This window comes from Cibotium barometz, chromosome 20 (assembly GCF_041138505.1).
Source record: "Cibotium barometz isolate CiBa-2024 chromosome 20, ASM4113850v1, whole genome shotgun sequence".
Lineage (NCBI taxonomy): Eukaryota > Viridiplantae > Streptophyta > Polypodiopsida > Cyatheales > Cibotiaceae > Cibotium > Cibotium barometz.
This window is the reverse complement of record NC_141065.1, coordinates 27915896-27938228: the sequence shown is the minus strand read 5'-3', so window position 1 is coordinate 27938228 and position 22333 is coordinate 27915896. Positions and strand designations below refer to the sequence as shown.

Sequence of the window (22333 nt, the reverse complement as noted above, 5' to 3'; positions counted from 1 at the left end):
CGTAGTTCCGGAACCAACCCTTCTCAGATCATACTGGAACAGTATGCCACGTACTCCTGCATACATCCCAACAAACGATACAACCTACCATCTGAAAAACCCCAACCACAACTGCCCAAGCATTCTAGTTTTAACACACAAAAGTTGTAAGGATCGACAAATATAATGCTAAGGGTTGGCAAGCAAGCTAGACAAGAGAGAGGTGAAGTGGAAGTACAGAGGTGGGGAGGGTGGGTTCTCAAACGATCTTTGAGAAATAAAAAACTCAGAGCTTTAGTATTGTAGGCAGTAGGCATTACTTTTCACATTAAGCTACAATGTTTATGGGCCATCAAGACTTCATTTTTTCACAATACAAAACTGGCAAGGCAAATTTTCAAAAACAAATTTTAACTGCTACAAGGCCCAACCAAAAACTTTCGCAGAGCCTAGCTTTATTTACATGGGAAGCCAAAAATGCACAATAGTTCTTCTGAAGTGTGCCGCCCATTGTAATGCCTAATTAAGCAGAAATGTTCCACCAGGCTATATAATGCAAACCAGTGCGAATATCTTAGTTGTTAGAACTGCATACCATAGGCAATCATGGTACAATGAAAATGGAATAACTTCCACCAGTAAACTAATTAAGAATGTTAATCACATAGGCCAGGAAAACATTGAGCAAACAAGCCAACCAACCAACCAGAAGCTGATCAAAATAACACCTGGCCACACCCATACAAACAGAACTCCGACGCCTCCCTTCGCAGTTTTGTTTTGTCATGAGTAGCGGGGCAAAAGTACTTCATGATTGCAAGACATTGAGAATCCAAGAGTGGCCTGCTTTACATGGACGGAATTCACGGTTCACTCAGCTTTGCGCTAGCAGCATAGCACAAGCAGACTTATTTCAGTTTGATCAAAAGAAAATTTCATGCAAATTTGTATCTTGTTTCAAAGATAGACTTGTCACATCCAATTTCAACACAATCAATTCTTCTGCAGCACACAAGCTTCTTGGAGCAATGAATGCGACCAATGCAAACTTTAAAATTTAAAAAAAGAACCACCAGGATAACTTCAGTGCTCTTCTAGCCTAAGTATATAATGGAGCAAGGGAACACTAGTGCGGTGATAAGGGAAAATCAGCATTCTCAATTTAAATCAAACCGGCAAAGGTCTATTTTTCCATTAGCAGCACGCCTACAACAGCTAGCCCTAGTTTTAATGCCGAGAGATCTCATGATCACCTTATCTTATTGAATTTATCTAAGCAGTAAACATCGTCAGCCAGTAACAAAAAAGAGAGTCTTGCAAAAGCCCCATTGGCTGAAAAAACTAAATTATTACAATCAAGTGTGCTCAACCAAAAAACAAAAATGTCAGAACAGTTTACCTAAGGGTTTTCAGCTGGTGTATTTATGTAGAACTCCACTGAGACTTCAACAAAATTGCACCTCTTGTTTAGTGAAAATATCCACTCTGGAATGGCATGTATTAAGAAGATAACTACCACAGGACATAATTTACTGACAAATACCTCAGGGTTTAAGAGCCAATGCCAAACCAACCTTAGCTTGCCTATCCAAAGCCTTGGTATCTACCTCAGTGGAGATGGTAATTGTTGATTTTGGCCTGAACTCATGCTGCAGAAGAGCCCCCAGTTTACCATGGTTGTTCAGACGAGTCTTCACAGTAGTAATGGGATCAAGTGCATAGGAGCTTCCAACTGTGAATGTGGTATCACTAGTTGACAACTTGTGCAGAATCTCTGCTGCAACAGTCGTCTTGATGTCGGAATTCATATTGTGCAAATAGGAAGCCTTCAATGTTTCTCCTTTGTCCAAGCTGTAAGCAAACAGTGTATAAAAGCAACCAATGTAATGGCATGGCATGAGAGCTCAGTCTTAAAACATGCATGCTTTGATCCCATATGCATTGAACAGTGTAATATCAAAAGATCCATACATAAAAAATGCAGCACTGAAATCAGGTTTGGTCAGCCCTAAACCCGCATTGTACTTCGTAAACACACCAGACCCAACGTCAAAAGCAACTTCCCCACCCAAAGAAAATCCTTCGCCACCAAAGGCTGCATTGACCTCAACAACAGGGACTGCAGTCATCCCAACAACCGAGCAGATACCAGCATGCTCATGACGGTACTGCGCCTCCAACTGGACAAACAAAAACAAGTATCGTGAAAAAGGACTATAAAACCCCACGCGGTGCTTATGCTTTGAGAAATCAATGCACTGTTTTGCAAATCAGCTGAGCTAAAATGTGATCTACCTTCCCAGAGTTCTTATCTGGAATTGTGAAGTTTATGATGGTCTTCAATCCCGGCGCAAGCTCATCTACTGTGACTGTGGTATAAATCTGTTAAAAACAGTGTTATGACTGTCTCTCTCTCTCTCTCTCTCTCTCTCTCTCTCTCTCTCTCACACACACACACACACATCAAAGACCTATTTTTGTGGAACTGCAAAGCAGAATACTGCCTTGGGACCTGGAGCAAAACCATCAAAAATCACTCGGTATCAATCTATTAAATACCACATCTGTGCACCTCTCTCTCTCTCTCTCTCTCTCTCTCTCTCTCTCTCTCTCGGCATCTCTCTCTGGGGGCAACTCAAATATCCCCAGGATCTCATAGACCCACAATTTGTAGAACCACATGAGACACTCACCACCTACTAGAGACCATGCCCAGAGGGGTATCTATGACATGCTACATGGGCGCAAGAACAGTTCACTACATAGCCCCTGAAAGGACAAAGCTCTCACCCACTCTATACACATAGTGAACTTGCAGCCACTTGAGTTATTTACTCTCTCTCTCTCTCTCTCTCTCTCTCTCTCAGAATTTTACTCCATCTGTCTAAGGTAGGCAGCAATATGATTACTCTCCCTCAAGTATATGAGCACTTAAGCTTCTCAGATTTTGCTTGCTTAAGGATGCATAGTTCCCTTGCTGCAACTTCCCATTGTTGATGTCATTCTGCTTTTTATAGTTGTTCTTTGATATATGACCTGGTTTTGTTGGTGGGTGAACCACCTCTAAAGGTTCACCTGGTTTTGTTGGTGGGTGAACCACCTCTAAAGGTTCACCACCAATGGTTTACTAGCTTTGCACTAAACAATTGCCAGAGATATTCATGATCTTTGACAAGGTATTATAAATCATCCTCAATATTATTGCCTAGACCAAGTCTAAAACAGCAGCCAAAAAGCAAAGACTAGAAACACCAACCACAAAAGGAAGAGAGTAAAGAGAATATACGCAAGAATTTGTGTCCACTTTGACATCAGTTGCCACGTTCTTGCTTTTGAATTGTGTCAACACATCACCAATCAGAACATCTCCTTTCTTTACACTACTAGAAGTAAAAACCTGCACACAAAATTTGTCATTTCAATTACAACATGGCAAAAAGCCAAACCCCCCCCCCCCCCGCCCCTGACAAAAACAAAAGAATTGTACTCCAGAATTCCTATTTCTTGTAAAGAAAAAAAGTTGTTTGTGTCAAGGCTAATACATTGAAATTTTACTAAAATTGAAGCAACTTGATCCACGCCCCCTCAATCTTGAGCTTTATGTAGACAAAAATGCCAAAATCAAGTACTCAGATATGCTCATGAATAAAAACACACATCACCACACCAACTGAATGCCCTGGGAGCAAGGCCAATCAACCAGCTGCCTGGGAGAGAGACGAGGAATCCCAAAACCTAACTTACCACAGCGTTTGCAAATATATCATAATCTCAACAAAGATAAGAAATCAAAAGAGAAACTCACAATGAGCTTGACCTCATCATAGCACATCCAAGGGGGAAGAGACGATAGGAAAGTGATAAAGGAATAAAGTGAAGAGATGAGCCCAACATCGTTAACAAGTACACGACATAGCAAAAATAAAGAGTGCGAAGGAGAGGGAGAGCTTGAGTTCCTTGCAAGCAAACACACACACACACACACAAGAGAGTGCAAGACACGAGAGATATTAAGCGACTAAGGTTATGTAGAAGGATGAGAGAAGGGTGTGAGTGTGAATGGACTTGAGATCCACTTGCTCATCTATTTAAAGGTGAAGCCATGAGGCATTTTGTATGAGAGCAAGGCCTAGTTGTATTCATAAACAACTTAATAAGCAAGAGTTTGTTCTTGTACTTTTTGAGTCTCTCCTCTCCACACACTTGATCTAGCATGAGCACCACGTTTTCTCAACATGGTATCTAGAGCTTAGGTGATTTGAACCACTTGTGGTATAGATTAGGTCAAAAATATCCATTTTTTCCTTATCTTTCTTGTGTGGAGCTCAACCCCCTCATTGAGTGGAGGTACTACAACTCTGATTTGAGCTCCGATGACGCCCTGACGCGACGGAAATCTGAAGAAAACCAGTCGCCTCTCTCTTTTCCCCTCAAGCTTCCATTAAAGCTTAATGTTTGGTGATTTTTTCTTGCTCGTATCATCAACTCCCTTGCTCTAATCAATCAAGTGATGAAATAAATGTTTGTTGCTGAGATTTCTCTTGATTTTGAAGAGGTTCCATTCACATGAGGTACCCATAAGCCTCATGCTCTCAAGCTTCAACATCAACATCAACTTTCAAGCTTTCAAAGCTTTCAAAGTGTGCTTTTAAGCACTAATTGTGTTGTTTAACACTAATTAAGCTATTAATCCAACAAAGGGAGGTTATTATAAAGTGTTCTTAAACACTAATAGTGTTATTAAACACTAATGGTGAACTAATCACCAAAATAAGTGTTATTTTACACTAAAAATGTACTTTTTAGTACTAATTGTGTTTTATACACACTAATGGTGATATTAACCAAAGTGTTGCTTAACACTAAGGTGGTCTTAACCATCAAAGAAGGAGGTCAATTACATTAAGAAGGCTCTTCTTCATCAACATGGAGGCCGGGCACACACCATAAGTGCCACATTCAAGTCTTCATTGTCAACCCGTTTCTTCCAAGGAGAAATGGTGCAACCATGAACCAATTGTCTTCATCTCATGAGTCAAAGAGGTTGAAGATCTCTGGTTTTTTCATCAACAAACTCACTACTTGAGTTGTTTAAACTTGAACACATGTACACTTAGTGTTTATTTTCAACATTGTTGTGTATTACCCTTGAGGCCCTTGTTTGTAAGAGACATAGGCATGCCATAAGCTATATGTTCTCACTTTCCAAGCCCAAGGCATGTCATTCCGCTGCATATTCTGCATTTTCATCGTATAAGATGAGTTGTAAGGTTGAGCATAGAATCCCTAAATGCTCTACCTTGTTGGTTGTCATGATTTTAAGCATCTTTTGGCATTACTTTTGTAAGAGGCATTGGCAACATTATGAGCCATGTCCTCTCCTTCTTGAGCCAAAGATAATAAACCTTATTTGTTTGCGTATTTACCTCAACCAATTACTCATTAAGCTTGTAACTTCAAACCCTAAAGGGTATCATTTAACCAACATGCATAAAAGCTATTGTAATTGTGGAGTAGACACTGCCCTTGACCAATCCATAAGGCAAGTGGTAAGACCCTCCCTTTCCCTTCCCTATTTAAATCTACCTCATTACTCATGGAGGAAATATATTATTCAAGGAAGCATAAAGCATATTGGAGGACCATCTAAAAGCAAACCACTTAAGCAAGGGTGGCAGCCTTGTCATGATCATTGTGTGAGAATGGTCAAGGTGGAAAGCATGTGGTGGAAGCAATGGCATGTATGTCTCAACCATGTCATCACAAGAAGTCAAGCAAATACAAAGAGTGGGGTGCACCATCATCAAGGTGTACATCTTCATCGACAACAAATAAAGACTTAGAAGGCAACATTGTATTAGCCTCTAAGGCTCTAGGAACACATTTGTAAATCCTAGATAACCACACCACCATGGCATCCTTGTATGCCTAATGTTATAAAGGCAACCTATGTCCAATACCACCTATTCCAATTCTTTCATAGTTGATATTGAGGGGGGGTATTAAGGGACTAAGGTCATGTAGAAGGGTGAGAGAAGGGTGTGAGTGTGAATGGACTTGAGGTCCACTTGCTCGTCTATTTAAAGGTGAAGCCATGAGGCATTTTGTATGAGAGCAAGACCTAGTTGTATTCATAAACAACTTAATAAGCAAGAGTTTGTTCTTGTACTTTTTGAGTCTCTCCTCTCCACACACTTGATCTAGCATGAGCACCACGTTTTCTCAACAAGAGAGATGTATGGCTGAATTTTCTTCCATCTTTTTTTCTTCTCTAAAACCATATAACTAATAGATAAGAGTACATACATAAAGGGACCGTACTCTCCTACACTAACATACAAATGGTCAGTCCATAGTGTGAACCCGACTATATGAGCCGGCGCTATAACTATGCCATAAATCTAGTACTCCAAAGTGGCTGTCACATAGCCTGTCATCCACTGGTGACATATCAACCATAATCTCACCAACCATAACAATGGCATAAGTGCGGAAGCTATCACTCAAGCGGGTTATCAATGTCCATCGTAGCACTAGTTGAGCTCGATATCTCAACACTCTCCCTCGGGCTCAACTCCACACACTGCACTCCAAGTAAGTTCCTAAACCTGTGGAGCTTCTCTGTGACCAACGCCTTCGTGAAGATATCAGCTACCTGATTCTTTGCGCTGACATATATCAGATCTACAACTTGCCATGGACCCAACAAGATAATGATGCTATTTGGACAATTATGGACAGGTTTAGCAAGCAAGCTCACTTCTTGCCGATCAAAAAGACCATCAAAGTTATGCATATGGCTAAAATATATCTTTTACACGAGTGTTCAAGCATCATGGAATGCCGAAGTCCATTGTGGGAGATACACATCCCAGGACTATAAGTCTCTTTTTGCAAGCCTTATTCGATAGCATGGACACCAAATTGGACTTCTCATCAGCTTATCACCCTCAAACGGATGGGTAAAGTGAGGCTACAAATTCAGCCGTATTGGATCTCTTGAAATATTATGTGCCAGATCAAAATTCTTCTTGGGAGAAGTACTTACCGCTTGTGGAATTTGCATACAACAACACGGTGCATGCATCTACGGAAAAGGCCCCGTTTGAGATTGTTTATGGTAAGGTGGTTTTGCCACCCATCCTTCGCAGAAAGAGTGAGATATTTGTAGCTGATGAGTATGTAAGAGACTTGGATATTGCTTTTACTCACGTACGGACAGCCATTGCAAGGTCACAAGGCAAGCATAAAAAGGCTGCCAACAAGCATAGAAGACAATTGGATGTTAAAGAGAATGATTGGGTATTGCTGAAATTTGAGAAATCAAGACTTGCAAAGAGGCCTAGCAAAGACGGTGCATATCCTAAGCTTGCAACTTGGTACTATGGGCCTTTTTGAGTGATCGAGAAGATCAATGAAGTGGCTTTCAAATTGGCATTGCCTAGTCATTGGCACATACACAATGCTTTTCATGCGAGTCTCCTTCGCAAGTATGTAGAGCTAGAGCCTAGTGAAACAGCCATTGAGGATCCACCAAAAGTGGATGAGCTTAAGGAGATTTTGCAGCCAAAGCAGATTGTGTATCACAAGGAACACAAGCTTGCTGTCTGTAGGCAAAGTTGTCAAGCTTTACCTTGTGAAGTTTAAGAACTATCTTTCCATTGATGCTAAATGGGTAGATGAAGAATTCTTCAAAGATTTCCCGCATTTGTTGTAGACATATTTGGATGCTTTTCAGTTACGGACAACTGTTTAGAAGCCGGGGGGATGTCACCATTTGGCCACCCAATTGGTCCACCCGTGCTTTCTCATCATGTATGAACATTGGACTGGTGTCCATGATAGTTGTATATGCCGGGAATTGATGCCACTCATGTGATACTATGGAATTGACTTTCCGTTCGGACTTGTACATTTGTGTACATGTCCAAAAATGCCTGGTGGATTGGTGTTCCATTGGGTCTGGTACCTTGTATACTTGCCTGGAGAACATCTATTTTGGTGTAGTCTCATGAATAGGGATTGTCCATACCAATGCTGCATTGCATAGCATCTTTATGTGCTTGCTTGCAATTGAAATTGCATGCTGTTTTCATGCATGCTCGACCAATGTGTAGTTCTGGGTAAGGAGACGCCCGCTCGTGAACCGTGCGTGTGAAACTGTGCTGACATGGTTATGTGGCATGTGACAAGTGGTAAGTATTGGTCATAAGCCTAGCCTTAGGAATTAGCACTAATTTATAAGTGAGTGTGTACTCACTTCATTAAGTTTTGGGCGACCAAAACTCACTTATAAATTATGCCCAACCCTGTGTTCACACACACTAATGTCCCGAGGTGGACAAAACCCAATGTCCACCGCCCAGACATTATCCCCTTTGTACAAAGGGAGTAACTAGCCATGTGTCTGTTCTAGCTTGCACCACAAAGCACCTACCTGACACCTAGAGTAGACAACTCACCACCTCACTCTTCCCTCTCTCTAGAAGTAGGCGCCTCTTTCATGAGGCCTCTTTGGTTGTATTTTCTACACTTTCTCCTTCCCAACTCCATATCCAAGCTTGCTAGAGTGTTTTTCCAACTTCTAAGAGTGTTTCCAGGTGATGTTCACTCTCCTACATACTCCCAATGACTGAAATTCAGCAAAATAGCACTTATTTTTGTTGTAATTTCTAACCTTTTTGCTGAAAACCCTAATTTTAGCCTTCCATTCTCAAGTTGAACCATAGGGGATGCTTTCCCAGGGTTCCCTTCATCCTCTTGAAGACTTTTGTCGCGAAGGATTGCGACGAAACGAAGATTTCAACACTCCAAGCACTTCCATCGCGAAGACCTCTTGTTTAAAGCATACTCATTGATAGACATGCTTTTCTTTTCCACAGTATACAACTCTTGTTTTAGCTGCAATTTCCTTGGCTTTGTATTGATTTATAACATCTGCACCAAGTTCCACCATGCAGCTGCTAGAGTGTTGGCATCTTGTATGTGTCCTATCATTGTGTCTGTGACACTGATCGAAGCCAATACATGACTTTCCTTGCACCCTGATTCCAGTCCTTGAATGCCTTTATATTTGCTGGAGTGGCATTCTCTTCAGATAACTCTGGAGGCTCCTCATTGTCTCCTTCGACACAGTCCCAAAATCCTTTACCCATCAAGAAATTGGTCATTCTTCCCAAAGCTACAAAGGGAGTGTTGTACCTAAACAAGAAGGGAAAGAGATGATGATGCTTTTACCCGTGTACCGCTTCCTTCCTTGCTTGTTCTTCCCTCTTGCTTGCCTCCTTAGCGCTCACACAAACCGGAGCTCTAAAACCAATAAAGAGAATGCGAAAGAGAGGAAGAGCTTGAGTTCCTTGCAAGCAAATACACACACATACAAGATAGTGCAAGACACAAGAAAGATGGATGGCTGAATTTCTTCTATCTTTTTTTCTTCTCTACAACCATATAACTAAAAGATAAGAGGACATACATAAAAGGACAGTACTCTCCTACACACTAACGTAGGAATGGTCGGTCCATAATGTAAACCCCACTATATGAGCTAAAGCTCTAACTATGCCATAACTCTAGTAATCCAAAGTGGTTATCACGCAGCCTGTCATCCACGGGCGGCGTATCAACCGTACTCTCCAGTGACATAAGTATGGAAGCTATTACCTAGGCGGGTCATCAATGTTTACCGTAACACTTGTTGAGCTCGATATTTCAACAAAAAAATGCTAAACAAGGAAAAGACAAAAGGGAGCCATGTGGTGAAGGAATAAAGACAAAAATTAGAAGATAGACAAAACTTTTCAAGAAAGAAAAAGAGCTACAACCCATTGCAGCTACACTTTTGAAAAAGAAAAAGGGAGAAACTACTGAAGAGGAATGTCAAAGAAGCGAAGAAAAAGAAGGGAATCACAATCACCTCAGCAAAAAAAGCAAGGAGAGAAGCAATTGATCCCAAACAGGAAAAACCTCTCAAAAATAAGTTTAAAACTACAAAAGCATGCCCGCTCTCAAATAATATCTACAATTCCACATCAGCAAAATCAAGTCCAAATGGAAAAAAGGAAGGGCACAATAAAGAAGATGCAAGAAGCAAGGGACAAGGGACAAGGGAAGTAAGCTGTGCCCGCTGGATATGGCCAGATACATATTATGGTGAAGAGAGCTAAATGCCAATGCTGAGTCAATGAGACACTGGACAAACGGTCTGAAATAGCATTAGCACTTGGTGCAAGAGAGACATACCATCTTCAAAACATCTGTAAGTCCTGAGAGGCACTAACACTTGTGATAAGGTGGCATTAGGCTGTAGCTTTCAACGGACTATGACAATGAGATTACAAAAGTGCCTCCTCTATCACACATCCATGGGCCTTGTTGTCCAACTTCCCCTTATGAAGACTAACAATTACTGATCCATAGACCAACTACATCTAGAAAAGATGGATGGTTATTGGGGAGACCATTATTAATCACACTTATCACCTCCCCTTTTCAGACTAAAGAGAACAACTGAGAGGAGCCTCTATCGCAGGTCTTTCAGTTCCTTAATCAAAGATCCATGAGCCTTTCTTGCATGAGCAGAAGCCTTGCTGTACTTGATCCAGCTAAGGCAATAGCAATAAACTACTATGGCCTTTGGCCTTCCAAAAGAGGACTGACTTCTAACTGAATGGACCTGCCTAATGACCTGCCCAGATGATTTATGTTGTATGCTGGCCTATCCTTGTTATAGGCTCCAATTATGCCCTGTAACCTGGCCGGCCAATTCCATTTTGTCCATGATTGATATAAAGTGATAAAAAGCCCTGAATGCTGTTGTCGGCCAGCCCTGACGGTACCACCTGCTGTCGGCCAGCTTCCTGAAGCCTGATACTCATGGAATTGCTGCTTCTTCCCTGCCTGAGCCCGCTAGTGCCCTAAAACTGCTACCTAAATCAGGGATTAGATCTGAGGTAAGCCATGTCCACGGCTATGCACGTGACAGCCTTCTTGTCCAGCGGCTCCAAGAAAGATTGATGATTCCTCAAGATTATTCAGACACTCATCACCTTCACCTTTCAGACTAAAGAAAAGAACAGGAAGCGGAACACAAACCCAAACAGCACAAACTAGTCAACTAGTAAAAAGAAGCCAAAAAACTCTAGATTGCATTAGATTTCATCCGTGTTAATAGCTTTTGAAAAGAAAGCCCTATATTGTTCTCACAAAACCATCCAACTAAAAAATAGGGATTAAAAAGGTCTCCTCACCAATCCAGACTCGGTCTCTGTTGTTATTGTAATTTTCTGGTCTTGTAGATAATCCTTTGTCAACAAATCTGCAAAAAGACATCATGTCTTTGTGAAATTGATTGAATAAAATTTCAAAGGATACATCCAACTAAAGAAGCACTTAGATATCACCTTGCATTCTTTTATTTTTTAGAGGTTGTATACATTATTAATTGACAAGACACCAGCACATCCAACAGTTGTAGCTAGCAAGGTTCAAACCCAGCCAGCAGAGTCGAACACCTTCATCGCTACACGACATGCCCATGACATGTCTTCACCTTTCATCCTTTTATTTATCCAATACTTAAATGTACGAGCCAAGGACACTGTATAGTGTCATACGAGAGAAGCCCGCCCACCTGGTTAATCGAAGTTCCAGTCAACTGGCCACCCGGCCCATGCCACAAGCACGGTGAAAACGTGCAAACGCACGCTGGCAACGCCCATGAAGCTCCGGAAACGGAAGGCCTGCCGGGCCATATGCCCATGAGTGCAGCGGGATTCTTCCGTGCAAGATGGTTGCCCATCACACAGCTCTTCAACCCAAGTTGTTGCCTATGTCGCAGTGGAGGGGACTTTCAAGAAGAGCTTGGAAAGTCCTACCAGGCACCAGTTTCAAAGAAAGTCCTAACAAACCCCTACATAAAGCATACATGCAGAGCAAAGTCGTATCCATTACATCAGTACATCAGCAGACGCATTCTCTTTGTTTGGAAAACCCTTCTCCGAGAAGTAAAAAGAAAATAAATCTCATCCTGACAAAAGCAACAGCAACTTCTGTTGCTCCCTCAGTGGTGAAAAGCATCAAAAGTCACTGCTAGAAATGCATACCTTTAGCCTTCTTGCCGATTTCTGAAAACAGTCCAGGTCCCTTTCCCATATCTGTGTGGCATAATCAATGATCATAAGGGACAGATGAACAAGAACATTTTCGCCTTAAAGCATAATGGAAAAGGCATAGCACATAGCGTGCATGTTCAACCTCGTCTTTCAGAATAGAGTAACCGTATGAAAGACAGGGCTCAAAGTAGTAGCTGTGATAGCATCTACAAACCAAAAGTAGAGTATGGGCTCTCAGCAGCAATGTTTTCTTTCATACATCTCACCAGACATTAGATGTGTAAAATATGCATCTGCACTTCATTTAATGATAACATATTAAAGAGAAAAAGAGATGTGTATAATGCAGTTAAGAAATATGCTTAAGTTCTGAATTAAAAAACAAGCGTGCAGCTACATCATGAATGTTCATTAATTATGTTTCGACAGATGATGGCACAACAAAACGAGGAGATGCAGAAAAAGATTGCCATAGCAGAAAGGATCCTAGTGCAACAAAAGGAGCTGAGTGAGGGGAAGATCAGAACCCTTATCAACGGAAGGCACTTGCTCCAAGCTCAGGTGGAGGGACTCCGTGCAGAATTAATGGAAGCAAGGAAACCAGCAAAGGTCTGGGCTGACACCATCCAAGGGCTAAAGGATGAAATGCTTGATAGCACAACAGCGTTGGCAATCACCCAAACTTAAGTCCAAGCCCTGAAAAACCAAGAAGAAGAGGAAGTTCTATGGTGGCCGAGGGAGCCCAAGAAGTGGGTACTTTCCAAAACAAAACAAATCTGTGTCTTTTAGAGTGAGAAAAAATTGGGATGCATAGTTTAGTTGTGGCAATGTATTTCCTTCATAATCAAGGAGATAGGACATCTTGTTGAGCCTAGAGAAGCTGCTCATCGATGTGACCCACTCGTGAAAATTATGAAGGGAATACACCTCAAGGAATCATTCACCTTCGAGGATTATTCTAGTAGACTGAGAGAGCATCTAATGGGGTAGAAAAGCGTTAGCTCAATGTTATATATGCATTGTCCCCATGCAAGAACTGGCCTTGAAAAGAATCATTGGAGCGTGTCACCGAAGCATCAAAATACAAGTTGCTGATATGTAAAACGCAAAGCGCATCCCCCCAAAAAAAAAAAGTTAAATATTTTTGAAAAAAAAAGTAGCAATGGTGACATGGTTCTGACGCGTGGCAGGAAAGCAGTGCAAGGTCACCTTACAAGCTTGGAATGATGCGACTACCTTTTGGAAAGCAAGAGCTTTTATTATTAAAAAGATGCTTTTTGGACCAATAGTGAGTTTAAAAGCGCTTTTCTCAAGTGCTTTTGGGTAAGAACTATAAATTCAGCTATTCTCTCATTGTTGAGGCATGTAAAAAGACAAGAGAGCTCTCTAGCTCTAAGAACTTGTACTCAAGACTCCTCTAAGGAGTTTTATCGAATATAACTCAAAAGGGGGGGGGTGGGGGGATTGGCCCAAGGCTATTTCGACCTAGTGTGGTGTCTTCTCACTCTACTCTCTCTTTTGTTTATTTTCATATTTTCTCAAGGTTTTACAAGTGAAATTATCAAAATATAGGTTGCTGATATGCAAAACATAACACGTGCCCCAAAAAAAAATGTAGCGCGGCAATGGTGATGTGGCACTGACACATGGCAAGAAAGCAACGCAAGGTCACCTTACAGGCTTGCAATGATGCGACTAGTGTTTGGAAAGCAAAAGATTAAAAGCTTTTTAAAAACTAACAAGAGAAGAGCCTTTACTATTAAAAAGATGCTTTTTTTTACTATAAGTGAGTTTTAAAGCGCTTTTCTCAAGTGCTTTTAGGCAAGAACTATAAATTCAGTTATTCTCTCATTTGTTGAGACGTGTAAAAAGACGAGAGCTCTCTAGCTCTAAGAACTTGTACTCAAGACTCCTGCAAGGAGTTTTATCTAATATCACTCAGAGGAGGGGGGGCGGGGGGTCAACCCAAGGCTATTTCGACTCCTAGTGTGGCGTCTTCTCTCTCTACTCTCTCTTTTTGTATTTTCAAATTTTCTCAGGGTTTTACGCGTTAAATTGTTGTTTTCCAAAATCATACAAAGGAAAGCACAGCTTGACCAATGAGCAAATAGAGGTCTACTACAAGGAAGGGAAATGATTAGATGTGGCAAAGAGGGACACATGTCGGCCCAACGTCCAGATCGTGCTAAGGGACCTCGAGAGCAAGTAAAGTCTAAGCCAATGGTTGGTGGGATTCCCGATGTATTGGGAAACACTTCAGAACCCAAGGCTAGAGAGTTATGCCTCTCTTGGGACAAAGTGTAGGACAAGAATGCTCTAGTGTTGTTTGACACAGGAACCAGTGTTGATGTACGGAAGCCTTGCTGTATTGATCCACAACCCTAAGCCTGATTAAGAACATTGATGCTAATTAAGAATGATTAAGACAAAGAAGAGAGAAGAAGAGAGAGTATTTAGTGTCAGGGTTTTCTTGTATTAATATGGTACAAAAAGGTAGCTGAATGCTTGTACCTAATTTAGGGCTTTGGTCAGCCCCATAGGGGTGACCCTGGCCCTTCTACATATCTCTACTGATGCTATGAGTGAATGAGTGATGATCTACTGAATAGTTCACTGCTGAATTATGATGTATGCTTATATATGTGTTTGGAGTGCTGGTCGGCCAGCTGTTCTGCTGCTGTCGGCTAGCATAGGACAATAAAATTTTCTTTATTAAATGCTGCGCTAACTGGTTACCTTGTCCACACTATTGCCCAAACACCTAAGGCCTAGCCAACTAGCTGGTGAGATGTTCCAAAGGCAGCCGACTGCACTGCTAGCTTCTTCCAACTGGGCATCCATACCCTCCATGATGTTTATGATAAAGATAATGATGTTAAAGATGATGCTAATGATTACGATGATAATGAAGATGATAGTTCTACAGTCTACTACTAATCCTGATGATGATGCTTCTAATGGTGACCTAAATGCTTATCCTAACTACTTGCACTAATCATCAAGGATTAAGCCAGTTCATGCTGAAGATTAGCCATGGCACAGGCGAGCACGTGATAGCCACTGATAATTTCATTTCCATAGAGCTTGTAGAACAATTGGGTATCAATCCCGAGGAGATGGGACCAGCCTTGCATGCGGAACAAGTGTCACAATGGCAGTAACGCCTATCATTGGTAAGTTGAGGGTTCGTATCCAAGGTTATGTCAACTATGAGGATTTCTATATTTCACCTTTGAAGCACTCTGATGTCATCTTGGGAATGCCATGGTTCCATAGGAAGACTGTTATTATCCAGATTCCTAAGAGGACTATTTCTTTTAAGCATAAGAATAAGGATATCACTATTGTAGAAAAGAAGGGAGATACCATCCCTATTGTATCCCATGTATCTATTTCCAAAGCAATAAAATCTTCCATCTTCACATATATGATCTTTGTAAAGGATAAGAGTGAAGACTCAGTGAAAGATTTGAAGTTTCTTAAGAGGAAAAGTATAGCGATGGACTTCATTTTTAACTTGCCAATGTCAAAGTTTGGGAATGATAGTATTTGGACCATTGTGGACAAGTTCAGTAAGCAAGCTCATTTCATTCCAGTAAGGAAAACCATCAAGGCAGACCACATGGCAAGAGTTTTTCTGGCACAGGTGTTCAAACATCATGGAATGCCCAAGTCTATAGTTGGTGATTGAGATCCCATGACCACCAGTTTGTTTTGGAGGGCATTGTTTGATAATATGGAGACATAATTGGATTTTTCTTCCTCGTATCATTCACACTCATGGCCAGAGTGAGATAGAAAATTCAATCGTATTGGATTTGTTAAAATGCTATGTGGCAGAACAGAAAACGGAGTGGGAGAAGTATCTTCCACTAGTAGAGTTTACCTACAACAATATAGTGCATAGTTCCACAGGAAAGGCACCGTTTGAGATTGTTTATGGCAAAGTTGTACTACCACCACTTCTAAGGACTAAGGATGAGATCTTTGCAACAGATGAGCATGTCACAGATTTGGATACGGCTTTTGCACAGGTGCGGACAACCATAGAGAGGTCAAGGGCTAAGTAGAAAAAGACTGCGGATAAGCATAGAAGAGAGGTGGACTACAAGAAAGGTGCTTGGGTATTGTTGAAGTTTGAGAAAGCAAGACTTCGCAAGAAGAAGGGCAAAGAGAAGGTTTATCCTAAGTTGTCCACCATGTACTAGGACCTTTCCAAATATTGAAAAAGATCAACGATGTGGCTTTCAGACTAGCATTACCTGATCATTGGAGGATTCACAATGCTTTTCATGTCAGTCTCCTAAGAGCTTATAAGGGTACCAAACCTTTGGAACTAGTAAACGAGGATCCACCAGAAGTTGAAGAGCTAGAGGAAGTTTTTCAGCCATAGTAGATTGTCTTTCATAAGGAAAGAAGGGTATCGCAGGGCAAGGTTACTAGAAAGTACCTTATTAAGTTCAAGAATTTTTCAGCTTTGGATGCCAGGTGGGTGGATGAGAGCAGCTACAAATTTTATAGGCATATTAGGAAGCATTTCAGTTGATGACAATTGATTAGAAGCCAACCGACCTTTGTATTTTGACATCCAAGGAACCAAGAACAAAGGAGAATGCTCAAGGTTTATATTCCACTGTAGGGAATTGAGTATTATAGAACTCGATGGTCGTTGTCCAAGTTGTATCCAAAAGGAGCAACTTTGAGATTGAACAACACTAAATCTTTTGTACAAGAGTCATGGGACTAGCCATCTCATGGAGGCATTGTTTATCAATGAAGGAAATTAAAACGAATTACATGGATATGAATACTATTAGTCTACCATAGTTTAGACACTGACGTGGGTAGTTGGACTACAAAAGAAACTAGTATAAAAACGAAGAAATTAGAGTCAAAACCAAGGAATTGTTTGTGCATTCATTTGTTTATTTGATTTATGCTATTTGTATGTGTGCCAAGGATCGAGGACGCCCGGTTAAGCCCAAGGACGAGCATGTGTGCAGGTGTTTGTGTCTTCTAACATATAACGAGTGCATGTTAAGTTTGACAGGAAAAGAATCATGCTAAGAAACTCCTACCTGAGGGTGACTCTAGAGGTGCAAGGGTGAGAATCTGCCAGAGAGGTCAAACCCAAGGTCACTCTATGTGAAGGGTGAAAACCGTGAGGGCAAGATACTCCCCAAAGCCAAGCACAAGAGGAGGAGAATCATGTCTCGAGAGGCTGAGAGAGAAGAGCTAAGCCCACAAAAAAGCACAGAAAAGCCAGACCTAACAGTTACCCTATAGTTGAGGACAACTGTTTAATAAGTGGAGGGATGTCACCAAAGCATCAAAATACAGGTTGTTGATATGCAAACACAACGCGCCCCCCCCCCCCCCCAAAAAAAAAAAAAAGAGTTTTAAAAAATGGAAAAAAATGGCGATGGTGAGGTGGCACTTACGCATGGCATTAAAGAAACGCAATGCCACCTTACAAGCTTAGAATGATGCAACTAGCTTTCGAAAAGCAAAAGATTAAAAGCTTTTTAAAAACTAAAAAGAGAAGAGCTTATATTATTAAAATGATGCTTTTTTGACTATAAGTGAGTTTTAAAACGCTTTTCTCAAGTGCTTTTGGGCAAGAACTCTATCCTCTCATTGTTGAGACGTGTAAATAGACAAGAGAGCTCTTCAACTTGTACTCAAGACTCCTCCAAGGAATTTATCCAGTATAACTCGGACATGGAATCACTCCAAGGCTATTTCGACCCCTAGTGTGGTACCAGTCTTCACTCTCTACTCTATCTCTTTTGTTTATTTTCATATTTTCTCAAGGTTTTACATGTGAAATTGTTCTTTTCTTGAAGATAAGCTAAGTACTCATTCCATAGCCCTTACGAAGACCTGTTTCAGAGTGAAGCCTATCAGCTATTCATTCTTGGACTATTCTTCAGCATGGTGAAGAAAAAATGTGATTCCCACATAATGGTCTAAGAAGCAACCCATCTTGCTCGTCCATTTTTTTCAAGAAGGGTCACCTCCTCTGACTAGATATGATGGACAACAATAATAAAACATAGCAGAAGCCTACACAGTCAAACATAGATCTTATACTTCAAAAATGAGCATTTGATTACTCCACAATCCTCCACTACTATGCCGCACACCCGAGCTGCCACACTTAATGCAAACCATTGACTCAACCTTCCAAATGACTTCAGCAATAGGAACCCATGTCCTCATCACGTAACATGCCAAGTTAGCACCCCATTCAGTGGGTGCGGCTCTTAAGCTTCCATACATTTGGCCACAAAATCTCCAACTCGTGACAATAGTAGACAAGCAAACCATTGTTCATAACATCACAAAGGGACCAATACATATTTCCTAGAAGACGGAAAAATGTATCACGTGTCTCAATTAAAATGCACCCATGATGTTAATGTTGTTTCTCATAAATCAATTGACAACTACAAGCCTAGATTATAGGTTCGGCCAATGACAAGAAACAATAAACCTGCATGCGATTGATGCATCTTTAGCACAAGCACCAATATCAAATCAGACACAAATTGGCCAAATATGCTTCGAGACTAGCGTAGTTGAGCAATGAAGAAATGGAAGACCCATACATGGTCCCTAACTTGCATGAGGAAGAATGATCAAGGAACAAGTAAAAAGCACCCCAATTCGAGAGTACATGGCCCAAACTAATAGAAAAAATTATTTCCCTGCACAATCTCAAACCCATGACTGGTTGATAAAAACTTTCAGACCTCCCACTAGCATTATGTGGTACAACCACCCGTGAACCTAAATCCTGTCCAAAGGTGTAACATGATGCGCACAGTGTTGCAAAAGATTCAGTTGTCATGTCATGGCTAACTTGGAGTTGACCATTTCAATTCTAGACATGTGGTTCATGAATGAAAAATTGGAGGGCTTTGGTGTATTACTGGTAACCATTAAGCTATGGCTGACACAAAGTTATCCGAATCAAGTAAAATTTCTAAAGCTCTTCATCATATCCAACTGAAGCATGAATGCTGAGATTATCATCACAAAGTGACACCGGCAAAGGTTACCATCCTTGCTGGAGGCAACCTTCCACGACTGATAAAGAAATTTGATCCGACGGATCTTTCATGAAAACCTCGACCCAAGTAATGACGGCGGTATGGAACAACCTCAAGGTGCCATTCCCTCCCCATAGTCCCCACCCTGGACCGAATGCGTATGCCAGGTTTTGACCAGGAACGCAAAGGCTCACCCCTTCCCGGATTTCTGTCTCCTAAAAACCGTTAAAAAATTTGAGATAATCTACAAGAAAAGACTTTGCAAAATAATCTATTATGATCTTGCCTCTGCTTATTTCAAAGTTACGGCTTTCAAAGCCAGGACATAAAATTTGATTAATAAGCTACACGCGAAAACATACCTAAGAGATTAGAGCTAGATTTACTGAGACAGATGTAGCCATGGCTCAAAATATAAGGTGAGGTCTTGCTTTGAAATTACAGAGATTGATGTAGCGATAGCTAAGAAACTTAGGGTTAGGGTTTGCATACCTGGTAGGAGATGATGGTGCTACTGCTAAGTACAACCCTTGCAGGAAAGAAACTGTAGGCAGCACCAACAAAAAAATGAATATCGATGTTGTACACATGCAAGTAATAAAAACCCAAAAACAAAAAATAAACCATAAACCTATTTTTTTTATTAAAAAACATTAAGCCCTAGCCCAAACTCCTTTGTGCTACAATGGCCAAAGAAACTTGTCGCAACGTTTAGGGTGATACGACTAAAATCCTTGGGCATTATGCATTCTCTGCCCAAATGAGTTGATAGTAACACATCTACAAATTATCTATTTGGCGTAAAGTTATGTGGTTGTTGGACCACACTTGGAGGTGCACCCAACCAAATGCAGAAGGCACACAAGCATGTGGGCATGACAAGGCCTACTACCAAAGCAATCAATCCACTCCTGGCAATTTACAATTATAAGTAGACCACCCAACTATCCCTTGGACGTTGATAATGGATGGCTTCGAGTAGGTCAATGGCGTTGATGAGCATCACCCCCTTCCTAGCTTTTACATCTAGTCTCTTGGATGTGAAGTGCCACTTTCGCTTCACATTAGTAATGCCATGAGGAAGTTGATCATGGTTATATGTCAATCTTTCCAACGAGGAGGCCAAGGCACAAATAAGAATCTCATTCCCTCAATCCATTGATCCACATTCCAAAGCTCTAAACAGACGATGGAAAGCGCATAAAGGTAGTGAACTTTAAAGTAAAGACATTAAATGTTGAGAAAAAAAGGTGCTATGTTGAAAGATCCCTGCCCCCTCCGTGCAACGAATTTGGGAGCGCTAGCAGTAGAAGTAGCACTCCCGATGGAAAGCGCATAAAGGTAGTGAACTTTAAAGTAAAGACATTAAATGTTGAGAAAAAAAGGTGCTATGTTGAAAGATCCCTGCCCCCTCCGTGCAACGAATTCGGGAGTGCTAGCAGTAGAAGTAGCACTTCTTGCGCAGGGCAGAGCCTCTCACTCAGGGCCTCGCCTTGGATATCCGGACAAGAGACTAATCCCTTGGTTTATTCCAAAACCGAACCCGGAAAAACTTCCCTTGCCCAGAAAGCACGGGCGATTCCTCCATAATATTTTTATTCTAACGTAGTCAAGAGTCTTAACTAACCAAACTAATCCGACCGAACCAGTAAGTCACATGGTCAGATCAAGGAAAAGACTTGCACTTGGATCATAGAGACCAATGCTTTTTTCCTTGTCTCAAGAGGCACAGCCGTTGATTCTTTTCCATAGAACAAGGACTATCCGGGATTTACTTCATCTATCGTAACATAACAGAATTGAGTCTCATTTTAGGGATCCATCAGTCCAGCCTAACCCCATCCAGTCCCATGGGTTAGCCAACCGCCCAACCACTATAGTGATAGGATCCATTTAGGAATTTGGTTATGTTTTGTCCCCCAGGTACCAGGGAAAAGAGTTCCCAACAAGCCCCCTAACCGGCGCTTCAAGCAAACTTCAAGATAGTCACACCACTTACACACCCAATATGAAATTGCTTGTTTCACAGATTCAGTTGTGAAAAGAGTTTCCAGGTCCCCTAACTGGTGCTTCAAGCAAACTTTAAGATAGTCACACCACTTACACACCCAATATGAAATTGCTTGTTTCACAGATTCAACTGTCTTTAAAACAATCTTTTAATAAAACCATAGTATCATTGATCATAATCCTCCAAAATATCCGGTTGAATTCTAATTTCCAACCATTCCTTCATCAGTATACCCATGGCAACCAGAACACTCACCACCTGTTCTATCACGTAAGCTATAACGCCTCTCATAGTACCCGAAAATATATTCACTTATAAAAATCCAGATGGACTCTCTATTGAAGATCAGCAAGATCAACTAACAGATCCATATAAAAGAGCCATGGACTCATCTATTGAGGACCAGCAAGGACAATCAACCAGATCCATGTGCGAGTTCAGAAAACAACTCTAACTCCTTGTTCCATTTTCTTCCTCAACGCAGGTGTGGGTATCTTCGGCGACCCAGAGCCCGAGCATCGTATGGTCAACACCCTCTAGGATCCTTCGCAGGTCACCTAGCGAGCACTTCACTCAATAAGCCGCTTCCTTGGTCCCTCATCCACCGTATACCGGAAACTCACCATTTAAATCGAACCGAGGCTGGTCAAGACCTCGATCGACCTTGCTACACGAAACGTCCTCCGTTGACTCTCTGTCAGCTATTGCAACTTTATCATTTAGGTCTCCACCATGACCTCATTCACAAGATGGTCAAAATGCTTTCCCAGCATTCTTGACATAAAAACAGTCATTTAAAAACAGGTCATAAATACTGTTTCTAACGAATCCACATCATTTCTCATTATTCCACATTCTTCTACATCAATTCACATTTCTTAATCCACATCCAATCATATGTATTCCCATCGTCCTTCATCCATTCTCATCTAGTCACATCTCATTACATCTATCCTCATCATATCTCATCCATTCACATCTACCTATATCCATATCACATCTACCTATATCCATATCACATCCATTCACATTGCATCTCATCCATTCACATCTATCCCGATTCACATCACATCACATCTCATTCATTCACATCTATCCCGATTCACATCACATCATATCCATTCACATTGCATCTCATCCATTCACATCACATCTCATCCATTCACATCTATTTA

The 22333-nt window shown here is 41.2% G+C and overlaps 1 protein-coding gene across 4 annotated transcripts; it reads right to left on the bottom strand.

Moving 5' to 3' along the window:
- Positions 1-1307: 1307 nt before the first annotated feature.
- LOC147627743 (mitochondrial outer membrane protein porin of 34 kDa-like) lies at positions 1308-19785 on the bottom strand. Of its 4 annotated transcripts, XM_086814686.1 has the most exons (9): positions 19640-19727; positions 12620-12788; positions 12235-12298; positions 12084-12134; positions 11229-11296; positions 3266-3376; positions 2275-2361; positions 1951-2159; positions 1308-1830 (listed from the first exon to the last, which is right to left on the bottom strand). In XM_086814686.1, the coding sequence occupies exons 4-9, from the start codon at positions 12130-12132 to the stop codon at positions 1524-1526; spliced, it is 831 nt and encodes a 276-aa protein (XP_086670812.1). In that variant the 5' UTR covers positions 12133-12134; positions 12235-12298; positions 12620-12788; positions 19640-19727; the 3' UTR covers positions 1308-1523. The 4 variants fall into 4 exon arrangements, with proteins under 4 accessions (XP_086670812.1, XP_086670811.1, XP_086670814.1 ...); XM_086814685.1 differs by lacking the exon at positions 12620-12788 and having other exon boundaries at positions 19640-19730; XM_086814688.1 differs by lacking the exon at positions 12235-12298.
- Positions 19786-22333: the final 2548 nt, after the last annotated feature.